At 38.5% G+C, this 16,428-nt stretch overlaps 1 protein-coding gene across 1 annotated transcript in view; it reads left to right on the top strand.

The window, feature by feature from the left end:
* LOC124162785 (hemicentin-2-like) overlaps positions 1 to 16,428 on the top strand; it is an 810,672-nt gene that overhangs the window by 660,004 nt on the left and 134,240 nt on the right. The window contains exon 3 of the mRNA XM_046539421.1: positions 16,145 to 16,353. Coding sequence (XP_046395377.1) covers positions 16,145 to 16,353 — 209 coding nt within the window. The remainder of the gene's footprint in view (positions 1 to 16,144; positions 16,354 to 16,428) is intronic.

Consider the following 16,428-nt stretch of genomic DNA (forward strand, 5'->3'; position numbering starts at 1 on the left):
AAATGAAGAAAAATGCTAATGTTTCTATGAATTCTCTTTCTATGAATGAAGTATTGATCGTATAGTTTTTATAATGAACATTTTCTTACATTACATGTTTCCCAATTCACAACCGGATATAATAATTTTTACTGTTGATAATTATGCGAAAACATATTTTTGGAAAGGAAAATTTGCAGTTGTTTAAAAAATGGCTTCCGTTTCTTCTACTGTTCCTTCATTCGCTCCGGCGAAGTCTCCGAAAAAAGGGAGAAATGGCTATGTGGTAATCCAAGCGCGGGAAATTTTCAGGAATAGTTCTTTTCAGCATTTTCCCGTCTATTTGCACCATATAAATGATTGTGATGTTAAAACACTTGTAAAATTCTAGAAATATTTCGCATAGCTTCCATTCAGACGTTAATGAAAGTAACTAAAAACTCTAGTTATATAGCTTGTCAATGATAGTATGCACATCAAGAGAATGAGTTAATATGATTTTAATATTTAGTGTCTTAATTTAGTGTCTTTTGGCTTAGAAAATAATCATAGTCGAACACGATGATCTCTGTTCATATTTTCTTCATTCCTTTATGATGCTATTTGCAGAAAGCAGAATCGTTAGTCATTCATAAAACGAAACATATATTGTAAAGGATTTTATGTGCATGCCTTTCAAAAATGCAATAACTGAAAAAGAAAAAAAAAACGTTAAATAAACTGCTGCCGTTTCAATATGTAGAGAAAATTCCTTTTTAATAATCATAATCGACGCTGAAAAAAGATTATATAGCGGGAATGCATTTATTTTAAAGACGCTCCTTTTTTACCATTAATATTTTCAATAAAGCAACTTTTCTGCTTATGTATTGGAGTAAAGTGAAATTTTTTCGTGATTCCTTCAAAAATTCACTAGGGAGTTTTGATCAATATTCATTTCCCAGTGCTCTCTGCTGTTCTCTGCCTGATATCATCGTCCAAATCCCAGAATTTAACGTCTCTTTGCCTTTCCAGCATCCTTCTTTGGCCCACAGGATTCCCTCTTTTCCCTTCTGCAAACAACCATTTCCTGCCTACCCTTCCAATTTATTTCCTTGTTTTCCGATAGGTCTAATTTTATTTTAATTTATGTTTGCACTGCTGCCTGCGATCTCCTTTATTTCGGAGGCTAATGAACTACCAGGTGATATTTTCATGTTCTCTGCAATCTCCTTTGCTAGCATGGATGTTTAATTCCCCTCGGGATGGTGCAGGATATTTTTAACTTCCTTAATGAGTTCTTTTGAGGGCTGATTAATTTCATCGCCTAATATCTTTTCGAGTTCACTGAGTGTTTTTTTTTTTTTTTTTTTTAAAGTTCATTTCTGTTACCATGGTGGAGGATGTAAAATATTAAAGGCATATGAAATCGATTTTGAGTTTTTGATCGTTCTCATTACAAGCAAGCGCCGTAAGTTGGTACATATTTACATTAGCTTTGATGATGTAAAGGTTAAATGTTTCCCTGAGTTAGTAGTTTAAAAATGCTTTGGTTAACTAGAAAAAATATTTCCTTGAATTTGTTTTATTATTAAAGATACGTCGTACTACGTACGTCAACAACAAATATTTACAATATATACAATAACAAAGCGAATGACCGGAAATCCCTATAATGATTTTGTTTTGCCCATTTAATTTTGTGCTACCCTTGCTTTACACGTTTTCACTTGGCTGATATTCAAGTACTAGTTACAATCGATGTAACCAATGCCATAGGCACATATTAGTTGTTTCTATAGTAAAAAAGATGCACATATATAATGGAATCCGTCATCAATCATCTTTGTGCTAGCTTGCTTTGAAAGAATTTCAAGAATGAATTTAAAAGTTTGGATACATCACATTGAATTGATCATAAAAGAGATTGTTTTAAATATATTTACCACAAAATAAGGTATTTTGCACTGATGGCTGCTGCTTGTAAATACTCCTACAAAATTTTGCTACAGAACATCCATTCAATTTAACGTGCTTTCTAAATACTCCCTTCTAAATTCTCTTGATAGTCCCTTGCAATTCACTATTTCTACACTTACAAATTGTTATGAGATTCATAGTTTTCTGTGATTCTATGTGATTCCGCGTTGTTTAACACTAGATACACACTAAGTAAATCCTTACGCTAAAAGTGTAGACTTGAATTGTGATATCAATAAATATTTACACTTGTCTTTTTGGCGCCAAAGTACAGCCGTTAGCTCCAATTGATTTTAAATTTTGAGTGGATAAGAGAAAGAGTGGGTAGCAACGGATAATTATTTCTATTAACTATCTTATTTTCGGAAACTAGTCGCGAATGCTTAAATTTCGTATTCCTTACCTCCTTTCTCGTGCCAGAGGTATCTCATTGGCCTCTTTTATTTCCATTCCAATGCTTCCACTCAGCCTCCTCTCTCATCTACCCTGCTTCATCTACATACCAACCCGCAAGCCGCCTTAATAAGCGTGTGGAGTATCGAAGTGTTCGTATACCAGCCCGTTACGAAAACAGGCAATGTGAAAAGAAAAAAAGGGAGAAAGGGAGGTAAAAGTTTTAGATGTTTGACAACTGAGTCTCTACAAACAGTTATTTAAGTCCTTAGTTGCTAAAATGAAAATCAAATTCCTAAATTTATCCCTTCGACAAAGTACCTTTCATATTTTATCGTTACTGTCTCACCTAGTCACATAGTGGGTTTCCAACGTTATTTTCTCCGTATTAGTGGCGTAATTAAGACTTTGGGCATTAAGGCATTGGGGAGAAAGTACGCCACACGGGGTAATAATGATCGGATAAAGCGAGGACTGGGTTTATTGACTGAAGAAAGCCGTTAGAATACGTAAATCGTGCAAATAATATACCAATTCTATTAAAGTAGAGAGGGAAAATAAAAACTAAGACGTTTAATTACCGTTTCAAACAAGTAGGATTGATCTGGTAGGAATATAGATATACATTTGTTTTACTGGGGTTCTTAGGGAGAATTTTTATCCCAACTTTGTAATGCCTCTGCTCCTTAACACTCTGGAAGGTATCTGTTCCTGTTGTATTGTGTCAAGAAGTTTAAGCCTTTTAGCCGTTTTTACGTATTCATTTCTCTTTTCTGCCAATTCTTTTTGGAACTCAATTGGTGTCGGAGATGCACGCTAACGATGAAAATTGTGAACTTAAGCAACGTCTAAGACATAATTTTTTTCAGGAAAATTATACATAGCTTATAGTGACCCATTCTTATTTTACATCAACTTCTCAATACCTTTACACTCTCTCTCTCTCTCTTTGTTCCTTGAATATTCCCTCCCTCTCCCTGACCCTGTTTCCTATCCCTTCCCATTCCATTCAATTCCTGAAATCGCCTCTTTTTCTTTTTAACTCCCCCGACCATCCCTCCCGCCAGCGAGCGTCCGCTCCACGAAGCTTTCTCTTTCAATTCCCTCTCCTTGCGGTCCACATCTCTGACCTCCAGATGCACACTTCACCCGGCCCCCAACGGAGGCTCACACATCCCATAACTTCCCATTCCCGCAGAAATTGTCCCTGCCACTCCTCGGTCCAACCCTCCTTCCATTCTCTCCAACCCCACACTTCTCCCTCTTGCGGAGAGAGGGACACAACTCTTCCGCCCCCCTTTTACGTCTCTACGTTTAAAATGTAATGTCAAAACTTACTGTTGCATCAGTTTGACCTGTTCGAATCAGAAAGCGATTCGAGGGTCCTAAATGCAAGACATCATTGTATCGATCATCCACTCATACTTCTTAATGAGTGTGGAGTTATTTCCATAATTAAGGGCATAAGAGTGTGGAGTAATTTTCTGGCTAAATACTAAAGCTTGAAACTAATTCAATTTAGAAAATAAGCGTAAACCATCTGATTGATTAGAAAATAAACTGTTTTATATGTAACGATGATATGTTTTTGAATGCATCATATCACCATTCCACGAAGTGAACCATTGATTTGAACATGTATATACTTCAAATATATAATGGTTTTCCGTTATTTGCCTCAACGTTCTCTTTTGGAATGGAGTTCATATTTAGTTAATTCTTTTCGTATCTATCACTTTATAGTTTGCTAAGCTTCCTCATCACTCTTAATGATTTTGTAACGATAATGATGAGGCCTATTTGACATTGCATTTTTCAATGCAATAATATCGTGAAACGTTTTTAACTTCATGATTACAAATATTTGTCGTTCAAGGAAGCTTGACGAAAGAGAATCTAAGGTGTTGTATGTTAAATAAAGAGATGTAAAAAGTAGAAAGATCAAGTGAAATGAAAACAGATGTTAATTTTTCTATGAGTTCTCTATCATACTATTTATTTAGTGATCGTGTGAACGAAACATGTATTGTAATGGATTTAGTTGATTCTTTTCGTATCTGTCACTTTATAGTTTGCTAAGCTTCCTCACCACTCTTCATGATTTTGTAATGATAATGGTGAGGCTTATTTGACATTGCATGTTTCCAATGCAATTATATCGTGTGACGATTTTTAACTTCATGATGTTTCAATCACATGCTTTTTTTCGGTAGAAACTCAGTATGTTAGCTTCTTTAGTATATATTCTGTCCTGGAACAATAAATTTGTACTCTATCCTATTCTTCCTCTGATTTCAACCCCTTATCCCCAATTCCATCCTTATCCCCCTTTCAGCTAATCCCACCCCTTAACCCTTTGGCACATCAATTCTCAAACGCCCCCAATTCTCCCCCCCCCCTCCGAATCCTGTCGCCTCAAAAACCTCCAATTCTCCTCATCTCTTCCCCTTTCCCTTGAACTCACCCGCACACATTTCCGCGCTCACAATACCCACTTCCCAGTGGGATGGGGAGTGAGATCTGGACGTCGACAAAGGAGTTCTCTCTTTTGCCGCACCACCTCCTTGTCCTGACCCCTTCCCCCCCGATCTTTTAAACTCCTAACCCCCTTCTTCCCCCCCTCCGAAACTATCCCGGGATCCTCCTCCCTCTCAAGACCCCCATTTCGATTAAATCCGCCCGGTTCCTCCACCTCCCTCAAGGCAATCTTTTCTTCGTAATCCGACCGTGTCTTTTGTCACCGCCTCCGCTTCTTCCCTCTCCTCTCGGCTCTCTGCCACTGGCTTGCCGGTGGCTGGCTGGTTCGCGCCTTACTCCTTGTGCTTCCCCGGCTACTGCCTTCCCCATCTATACTAACGTCTTGCTCGCTCCAAATCCCCCTTCACCTTCCCAGAAATTCAATCCATCTATACCTCTCATCGCTCCGTCGAGAATTATCTGGTCCGGGCACGCTCTGGATGGCCTCGACGGTGTGGGTGGACGGGTCGAATACTCTGAAACCACCCCTGCCGCTGCGAGGGAGGCTTCGTCCGTGGAGTGATTGTTCATTAGATAGCAAGCTAATGTATCACTCGGGGAGAAATTTTAAGGTGATGTGCTCCAACAGTCATAACTGGTGATATGTGAAAATGGCATATGCAATAAATGCGATATTGATGCGATACTTGTGAATTAATGCCGCATAGGCACGGTGACTGGACTTTTATGATATTTAAACCGAAAGTTTGCCTTTTCGAAGGAAGAATTTGTAAATTTAATGCCGAGCCCGCCCCTCATTAACCCACTGAACGTTGGGCTTTACTGCTTCATAGATGATTAAATGTATATTCATCGGCAGCTACCAGAGAGGTTGAGAGAGAACCCCGGTGGCTTCTGCGATGTTAAGCAAATATTTGTAGCAATATGCTCAGGAAAAACTGAGTTTGGTAATGCTGCACTCCACACAATCTGGACAGAAGTTTGCAGAGAGTTTTCTCAGCCAGTACAATCGAGTTGTGACTGACCGGTTGACGGAAGAAAGTTTTGAAACTTGTTCAATTTTGATGTTCAACTAGCGTAAATGATATCCAGGCTACCAATCTAAATTTTAATTATTTACTTTTTGTCTTATTCCTTAATTAATTATTGTTATACCTCAGAGTTATTTAAAATATTCTGTATTTTTTTCGAATATATCTGTTTCATCACACTTTGTCGTCAACGATTAGTGCCACATTATGAAAATAAAGAAAAACTAGATGCTAAAAGTGCTATAAGCTGTAATTGAGAGTGCTATCAAATTAAAATGAAAGTGGTATTTTCACGTATTTCTAGTCATACCGTATTCTACTCGTATGTTTTACTCCGACCGGGGTATTACTGTATTGGTTCGCAGGAATGGAGTAAAGACCACAGGCACCAAACACAGCTTCTCAACTGGTAATGACAATCGCTTACACAGACGTGCGCACAGGCTAAAAATGCCAGGTTAGTAAGCTAAAAAAGAGCGGGTAAAGATGTATAATGAGACAAGATAGATGCGAATAGTGCTATTTCGGCTTTCAAGAGGCCCTTTTCATCGCGAAGTAGTATCCACACAAAAACAAAAGGCTGAAGTGCTAAGTAAAGCTCCGATTCTTAATTTCAGTATCAGTCAGGATTTTGTGGGCTCGTGCTGATTATGTAAAGGTAAGGAATCGAATCTTGAGGCAGGAAATTGATTTCAGGTTTTTAAGGGGGAGCCATTGAGGTGGGTCGGAAGATATCCTATGAGTTAGATGTTTGCAAGATTTTTTTAAATAATTTCATGGGGGAGGTATTTGAATGGCTGGAGAGAGCTATGTCCCCCTCACCTTGGGTATCCAATTTACATTAGCCAAAATGGAAATATTTGTTCAGTTTTCGAATATATACAGTAGAAGAGAGTCCCGAGTTTTAATTATTGGAAAACGTGTTATTACAAGCATTTTTCGTCCGTGGAGTGATTGCTCATTAGATAGCGAGCTAATGCACCTCTTGAGGTTTTATGTTAACCATGATGTTAACCTCAGATTGTTCCTACATTTTACGTTGCTACTCAACCCATGATGTTATTATAATTGTGTAGTAATAATAACAGAAGACTTTAGTTCTCTTTCGAGGCAAGTATATCGCCTTAATGTTAAATTATTTAGGCTTGAAGTAGATATTGTTTATTAATAATATTCTGATCGAAAATGGAGACTTTTACTTAGTGATTAAATTATGATATACAAATGATAGTTTTAGCACAGGATTTCTTAACCTTATTTATCTTTTTCATGGGTTTTACCATTGTTATCTTTTATACAAAGTTAGAAAAAATGACAAAACTTGCTTTATACAATTACAATTTGTAGAGCATTCCCAAGTTCATACTACGTATAGCACAAATAGTTCTATAGTGAAAATAAGTTGGGGAAAACAATGTTTGTTATTTTTTCCTAACTTAAAATGGAATCTACGTTACGACCTTAACAATTCATTGCAACGTTTGCACAGGTTTTTGTGACTAGAATTGATCTTTTCTGCTGCGAGTATCCGCTTTCAATATGGGAACGGGAGTAATAACTTCCCTCAGTACGATTACTAACAGGCGTATGAAATATGAAAGCTCGCCAACACGAGTTTTCATCGCAAACATAAGTTATGAGAGTTGATTACACTTCTCCCACTCGAAATCATTATCTCAACGGCAATTATTTGCGGCGCCGTATGGGAGGAGTTCGATAAAACCGAAAATTCTCGCGGTGATTAATGAAAAACTCCGAGTGGATTTATTCTAAAATATATATATATGTATGCATTTACGGGAAAATTTCTCATTCCTGGTATTATTATTATTTTCTCGCCCCGAACTCCGTGTATAATGATTAATTTTTTGTTTGAGGAACAAGGGTGCTTCATTCTTCCAGGCAATTTCCTCTCGCTGGTCTCCCTCACACCGGGGAACTCTGCGCCGCGGCCGTGTTATCGAAAATCATACTGGGCCCTTCTCCGCCCCCCGCCCACTACCTCACTCCTGCGAATGAAGCCGCCTTTCGCTTTAGCCCATTTTAATTTCCTGTCTTCGCCTCCTCATAAAAGCGATGAGAGGGAGCACATAAAAATGCAAATGCCACTTTCTCTCTTCCCTTCCACTCCTTCATTCCCCGTCGTCTGAAAACTTCTTCCTATCTTCCCCTCGCTTCGTCACCAGTAGTAGTCAATACCACACCTATCTTCATCTAAACCCCCCGCCCTCATGTGCCCATAAATTAATCGTTCTATCTCAGTTATATGTGGCTGCCGACTTCTGCTCCCCTCTTTAGGGTATTGCCATTGCTGGCAGGATTTTACCATAGCTTGTCCCGAAAATACAAAAAAAAAAGCTTTATAATGAGTGAATATTGGCCAACCAACAATGCTATACGTAATAATTCAGTACCTCTGGCTCAAATTTGTAAAATGTCATCATGTAGATTTCTCAAGCAACGTTTATTTAACTCAACCGATTAAGACTTACTCCACCTTGATTTCCTGAATGTAGTCGCTGAATATAAAGGAAAGGCTGGAGATCAGATAAACGAGTAGTGTGAGAAACGAGAAAGTGTACGAAGATTAGGAGGAGAGTGTAAAATGTGAAGTTCAATGCACTAGAGAAGGACGGGGTGAACATGCCATGTCCTGAGATACAAACACCACTAAAGGGACATAATATATAATTGAAAGGAAAGCTCCCAAAGAATGCCAGAGATTCCTTTCTATTTTTTTCCATTTATCACCCCGAAAACAGCACTATTAGGCCTTAACATCGGGAGTTAAAACAAGTATCAGTGGACAATCACAAACATCCGTGCCCAGGATTGTGCCAACATTCTACCCAGGGGGCTCGAACCAGCGACTTTTGGTTTGGCAGGCAAGGTGTGTACCCCGCTACCATCGAGGCCAGCAACTGGGGACAGATAACGAAGGAAACAAGGGTGAATAAAATAAAGAGAACTGAAGGAACTTGCTTGAGAGAAATGAATGGTTGCAGTATACCACTCTAAGGTTAGCTGTGACTAAAACTTTAAACCTCTCCTCCAACCTCTCTATCAACTCGTCTCCCTATCGAGGGGATGATTCAAAGAGCGGCCGACCCCCATAATTCCTGAGAAAAGTTAAATTATGGTAATATTTAAGGTGGCTCTACCAGTGGTGTAGCGAGGGGGAGGTCCAGGGGGTCCAGACCCCCCTCGAAATATAAAAACACAATTTCTTTCCTCCCTAAAATGAAACAAAATATTGAAAAATCATGAATTTGCATAATATTTCTTTGACAAATGAAGTTTTTTCGATTATGAAAAGTGTTATAACTAGTTTAAATCCTCTGCTTAGTACCCTGTTTTTCAAAAGGTTTCCACCCTGGCTTTGGACCCCCCCCCAACGAGTTCCCCACTGGGCTCTACAATGAAAGTTTTATTTCATCAGCATAGCAAACAATTATATAAATTAATTCTAAACTATCAATATGAATATCAATTAATTTAAAAAGAATATCGATAGAACACCGAGAGTTATTGCATACCATCACGACGCCATTGGAAGTAATGAACCGCATCCTCTCCCCCAAAACAACTACCTTAATCTGCCACTGTCCCCATCAAAATAGAAGTGGTTGACCCCTTCTTCCCATCAACCCCTTCTCTGCATCGAATTTTCAGGGGCTCAGAATCCGCCGATGGTGTCGGGATAAGGGAACAAAGCATTGCTCTGGGAAGTGGTTCTTTGCTTTGAGAATCATCGCCTTCTCCATCCTCTTGATTTTAGTCATCAATCCGATCCAGAACTCTTCTCAAGTCCCTTTCCTCTCGTGTACGAGCTAGTGATGTCGATTGATTGAACCATCTGCTAAAGAAATGTCAACGTAATACCATTTTGTATTGGCAGAACATTAATGGAGACAATGATGGGATTATATTGTTACACCCCGACTTCATTTTTCTTTCGGTTAAGTTCTCACACTATTTTTGTTGATGCGTGTCTATTCTTTTGGTCGATGCCATTTCCGGTCTATGCGTCCTCTTCATCCGTCTTATTCACCTTTTTTGCGTGAGTCTCTGGAACTTTCCCTTATGCCTTTGCGGTGCTGATTGTGCTGATAGTGGGGGATGCATTTTTGATAGACGGTGCGTGTGCGATTTTATGAGAGGAAAGCCACGATGCCCTTACTATGCTGATTTTTCTGAGAGTGGGAATCGCATTTTTGATGGCCGATGCGTTTGCACTTTTCAGAAAAGAATGGCGCACCATTGGAATGTTCTAAAACGCATGGAGGGGGGATGGTCTGATGCTGCGATGACTTAAAAACTACACGCATCATTCACTCGAGGTCATTTCGTCAAGAGTCGGGACCCGCGTAGCGGGCGCCCACAGGGCCGTGGAAGGGAAGCTCTACGATTGACCCGGAGTAATCGAGGGAGGATATTACTCTTGTTCAACAACCAACTGTCTCAATATACAATCTACCGATTTGATCGATAGATTTTTCTTCCTCATAGGAAAATCTACTAAAATTGGTAGCATATTAATTGCGTATTGCTTGGTTTCGCTAATAGTAGGACCTGCCCGCCTTTGTGACGGTGCAGGATTCCTCGCCCCGTCCTTCCTTCCCCGTCCTTTCCTTGGAGGCGTCGTCGGGCTCCTATCGCGGCGGCGCGGCGCCTCCTTTTCCCTGTTCCTTTCTGTCCTTCCCCTTCTGGCGGCGAGGAGAAAAGCTGACCGCTTATAGTCCTCGCCTCAGGAGTGTATCCAGCGAACCCGACCCAAGGGTTTCGTTTTCATTGTCTCAATATACACTCCTTGCGGCAAACTCCGTATCTTTCATTTCTCACCGATACTGTCCCTCCGAGAGGACCACCTTCGTTGTCCGGAATCCCTCAGCGTCAGTCAAGATCCCTAGTCTGAGTCGACCCTTGTCCAGCTGTCCACGAGAGGACACGGCAATATGTTCGTTAAAAACGATGCAATGACAAAATATTCTTCCCCTTTTACCGTTCAATCCCTCTGGATAGGCCACCGACAGCCCTTCATCTCTGTCATCTTTTCCCAATCTCTTCATTCAGGAAAATACTTCGTATCCCCAAGCTTCATTATGTGTGTCTATTAATTAAATCTCTCTCATCCTTGGTATCTTTTGCACACTATACCTTCTGTAATGATCCCATTCAATCCTTTATGTCTCAGTACATTGCCAACAAATTCGACCCGTCTCCTAACTTTTTTTCCGCAGGATTTTAATTCAATTTTTCTTCAAAGTTCATCATTTTCCGTACGCTTTTGCCAGCTTTCTTTTTATTTCCTACGCTATCATCCAATATTTCAGCAAACTTTCCTTCATTCAAATACAAAAAAAACTAACAAAATTAAAATACAAAATAACAAGCTATGGCAATCTAAAACATACTTTATCAATCCCTGAATTAGAATCATTATTATTGTATTTCTTAGGAAATTGTGTAGCAATATCGACGGGTCCCAGGTTAAGGGTCCTCGAAGTTCAAGGTAAAGCCACATACCTCCCCATCCTGAAAGTGTGGAAATTCACGCACCCGTGGGTTACTTATGGGTGAGCTTTACCTTCATCTATCTAAATCAACCCTCAGGTTGGATCATGTAATTAATAACGATGGCATGGTGACTACGTAAAACGCTTATATCGTACGGATCAGTCTATGGAGCAGAATTAAATTCTTAAATGAAATTGACATGCTTCCCGTCACAATGTCTCACACGGCATCACAAATCCTAACGAACTAATTATTATTATATTTTTTCAGTCTCTAACATTGATCATCATATATTATATTTTCAAATTAATCAAGGTCCACGTAGTGATATAAGTTGCGTCGCACAATCGTAAACGGGAGTATTATAATCCAATGGAATATGCATTCTGCGTAGGAACAGTCATGAAAATTTAGAGCCGGGCTTTTACGTATTCGAAGTTAATCTTTGTGCGCGGTCCCATCCAATAAAATCCAATAAACGTGCACCGGCTGGGCGGATGGATAACGGCCGCGAAATGGTCCCAGTAAGCCGGAAAATTGAAGGCAGTCCTCCTTGACATGCGTCAAAGTGGAAGTCATTGAAGCTGGAGGAGAAGCTCCAATATCACTGCTGGCGGTCGGATATTGCTTCATAACTGGTGTGTTGCTGTAAGTTGTGGGCGTGTTACCAGGATGGTTACAAGTTAATGATCCATTGTCGTTCACTAACCGTTTCAAACGGAACCACAGTGATCCCTTATGGTGAAACGTATACTGATTGTTTAATGTAGAATTTATGTATTCCGTTGCTATCTCTTGGTTATATGTAATTTGGCATTGAAATAATTATCTCCGTCAGCCGGATGATAAAAAATTATCTTTTTTTCTGCATTTCCATGTAAAAGTTTTCTACGCAGTTCATCTAAAATAATTCACCCACTGTGATAATGAGCGGAATTTATGTTTAGAAATAGGTTTATAAATATTTTGGGTACGTAATCCTTATATGATTCCATTATTATTATTTCTTTACAAAGTTTAGACGCAGATATTCAGGCCTTATTGAGATATATTTAGCATATTTACTGATCCTTATTTAGTAAATTATTTCAGGCCTTATTGAAAATTGAAAAATCGTTACTCCTGAAAATATTTTGAGTTTTCCATGAGAAGTTTAATGCTGGTAGTAGGTGCGCATAAAAATATCACTATGAGTAATCCTTTCTAAAAATAGCAGTTCATTAATTCTACTCTATATATCAGAGCAGTGCTTCATAATCCATATGAAACTTTATTGTTATTTACCTAATCCACATCTTTTGAAAATTTTGGTGCCCGGCTGCATACTGTTGATTGTCCATCTTCATTTTCCCGTTATTAAAGTAGGGTAAGTATTCCACGTGGCTGTCATGGGGTCTTCTACTTCACTTCCAGGATGCAACACCGAGCTAATGGGCCTGGTTCCGTAATATCCTGGATTCAGTTAGCTATGATTTATCTTCATCATGTCCTTCAAGAATAAAAAATTCAGTTCACACCCAATTTCCCTCGGCGACTTCGCCTTTCATATTTATCCTCAATTCTACGAGCTTCCTAACATGGTTTTACCTATTTTTTCACTAGGCAACTTTTATCTTATTTTTACTCTGACCCATATAGTTCGTACGTGACTATCAGGTTAAAATACTTTTATCCTTGTGTCCTGGTCATTGGGGCGACTGTATCGTATTTTAACGGAAATATCCTCAAATGGCGTGGAGGTCGTACACCACAAAACCCATATTTTATTTCTGCGAAAGAAGGTTCCGAAATTAAAGGTGTCATACAAATTGAGATAATTTTGTTTAAAATTTTAGAATATGAATATTTTCCGACTTTAAATTTTATGTCTGTCAATTACGTGAATAAATGTTCAGTCGTAGTTAATTCTTGAATAATTAAGTATAAAATTAACTTCCCTTAATAATCAGACTTTCTTTTAATATTTTTGTTTTTACGCTTCCTAAGCCAAAGGTCTATGGAAACAAATGCACAACAAAGGACAGGATTCATTATCGAGTTGGAGAGAAAAAAATATATTCAATGCGGTATAATATAATAAATAATATATAAATAATCTTCAAATATTAGCTCCTTCGATTTGAATATAATACCCAGTTTCAAATTTTCACTAAAAAAAGCATTCATTTTTGAGAAGTTAATATCTCAAGTTTTATGTAACTAACACTTATTATGGGCAACTATGAACGTAATATCTGAAGCAGTACCATATTTTTATCTCGCAGCGTAATTAATTTCAAGTTCACAGTGTTCAAATACATCCCTCAATATAGGCCTGTGAATTCGGATACAGTTTTTAAAGCACAACATTTCAGCTAAGGGTCTAGAAATTCCTGTATCCTTCCACCATTGTTTCCATTGGCTCCTTCGATTTTTTAGTACAATAATTTTTATACCGTATAATAATTATTGTTATTTTAATGCCGTTTTCAAATTTTTCCTCATTAAATTGTTCTTTTTACGTTTCAGAGGAATAAATATTTAACTTTTTATACGAGTAAAACTTATAATGAGCAACTAAGACCGTAATATCTGAAGCAGTACCATATTTTAATACCGGAGGGTGTTTAATTTCCAATTCATAATCTTGAAATCCATCCTTCACTCTAGGCTTGTGGAGTCAGATGCAGTTTTTAAAGCACGAAATTTCAGTCAGGGGTTGAGGAATTCCTGTGAAATGCTTAGCGGCCTTCCAGCATCGTTCCCTTAAAGTTTTCAGGATATAACTGGTACGACAAAGTGGAGAGGTGGTTAAAACGAGGAGCGTCCTCCGCCATTAGAGATTTCCTGGGCGGAAACTGGCGTGCTCGACCGTTGAGCCCTGACATGTGTCCTCCACCGTGGCCTGGGCATACATCAACCCTCACGTCGCCACCGCTTGCCCTCGGAGCAAAGGTCAAAGTAGGCTGGACCCCCCTTGCTGGAATTTAACGCTTCGCCGTAATAAGCAAAAGGGATGAAAACATTTCGCAGCCAAAGCTTAGAGGGATAGGCGTTTTGAGCTGCAGTGAAATCCATTCTTTTCAATCCGCAGAAGTCCTATGCAGGGAAGCCCGTGGGCGGTTTTGGAGAGATTTCATGATGAAAAGGTTTTGGATTACAAATGATATCCTGTACATCTCAAGAGATCCACTCATCTTAAATTATCTTACAAAGAATATTCCAAGCCAAACTTAAAGGTGTTTCTTTTGTATGATTCCCGATTAAAATACCGCAATATGATTTTATTAACCCGCAGAGATTTCTTATGTTAATGTAATTGTTTGAACTGTGAATGAGAAATACATATTTATATTTTGGAAGTTTTGTCATTTCAACTTTATTTTTCCGGGTACCATGATGTGATGGGCATTTCTGTCAATCATTTAAAAAATAATTTAACTCAATATACTATGCCTTAAAAGTCTTCATAAAATCCACTTCATTTAACTTAATAGAACAGGGGTAGGGACGTATGAAAAAGATTCATTGCTCAGCTTGTGCCTTAAAATTATAATCATTCATGTTTTTCAGTCTAGCTCCATGAAACTATCAAAAAGCACTGCAAACAGCACTGATGTAAAATAATGGAATTCAATTCTATCTATTGGTTTATTTTAGTTTTACTCTCTTTCCTTGTATAAAAAAAACTAATTTCATCCGTACTTTGTATCCTTCTCTAATTAAAAACATAGGATTATTTTTTTCTTTATCTTGAACGAATGAAAGGAATGGCCCCAGGTAAAAATATATGTCCATAATTTTATAGATATGCATTAAACGTTAAAATATGAATGTGGCTTCAACCGACAGTTTAGTTTATTTGTAAGTTAAGATATCTTAAGTGTCAAAATAGCTTCATTGCATTAAATCAGTAGCTCCACATTGTTTAAATTAAATTGATTCATTTCGACTGTTATGGTGTGATTACTGCTCAAATTTCATTTGAGACCGAAAACCAACGATTTCTTATCACATTCGGCTTTTATGTTTTTTGAAACAACTAAAATTTTAAGGTAAGCATAAAAGGCTTGATTTTTCTATGTTTATTGCCTGTGTTTGTCTGCGTAGATTCGCAGTTGTCTCCATAGCTTATGGGATTCATCGCGACGAAGTTTTTGGTTCGAGATCTGGCAGGGGATTTATAACAAATTATATTGAATACTTCTGGCATCATACCGATGTAATTATCCATCCCAGAAACCCCAAACTGCTAGTGGCCATAAGATACTGGTTCGAGTACCAGGAAAGCCATCGCCTCAGAAAAAATCCAGGCGGTATACTGATTTCTTTATAATATCTCTATGAATATCAACATATGCTCGTTACTTCATTAGACAAAATGATTTAATCTTTTCATCGAGTCTTGAATGATTCGCTTTAGTGGCTGTGAAACAGTTATTTAAAACCTTAAGAAGACATCGATATTTAGGAGACTCAGTCGATTCTGACGGTAATACAAGATGTCAGCTTAAAAATATTTCGAAATTAATGCGTGTTATAAAATACTTGTCGTAAAAAAGCTAATTTGGTCACTTAGCAGCGATTAATCCACCGTAGATTCAATGAAATATAGGGTGCACAGTATTTGTCAAACACTGGCTCCATTATTGGTTAAAAGTTTTGTTTATATATGGCCTAAGACCCCGACCCCCAAAAGATAAACTTGCGCTGAATTAAGAGAATATGTGTTACCCTATACATTTTCTACTCGTGCACGTTATAGTCTCATACAATGATGGTCATATTCTTCCCTTTTTATGTTCTAGTTTTGACGTTCGCGGCCGACCACTGGGTAAAGCACGCCTTTGGCCGGATGAAGTCGCCCTCGGACCGAGAGCCTACTTCGTCACCATATCCCGACCTGCTCAGCTGAACCTGGATTCTGTGGTCGAAGACGACGAGGGATCGTACAGGTGCCGAGTGGACTTTCACAACTCACCCACTAGAAATTCCTTGGTGAACCTCACAGTTATAGGTAAGCAGTGAAACCATTACCTTTCTTTTAACCTCTCGACAGGATCTAAAAAAATCTTGGACACTATTGTTACCC

This window comes from Ischnura elegans, chromosome 7 (genome assembly GCF_921293095.1).
Source record: "Ischnura elegans chromosome 7, ioIscEleg1.1, whole genome shotgun sequence".
Classification (NCBI taxonomy): Eukaryota; Metazoa; Arthropoda; class Insecta; order Odonata; family Coenagrionidae; genus Ischnura; species Ischnura elegans.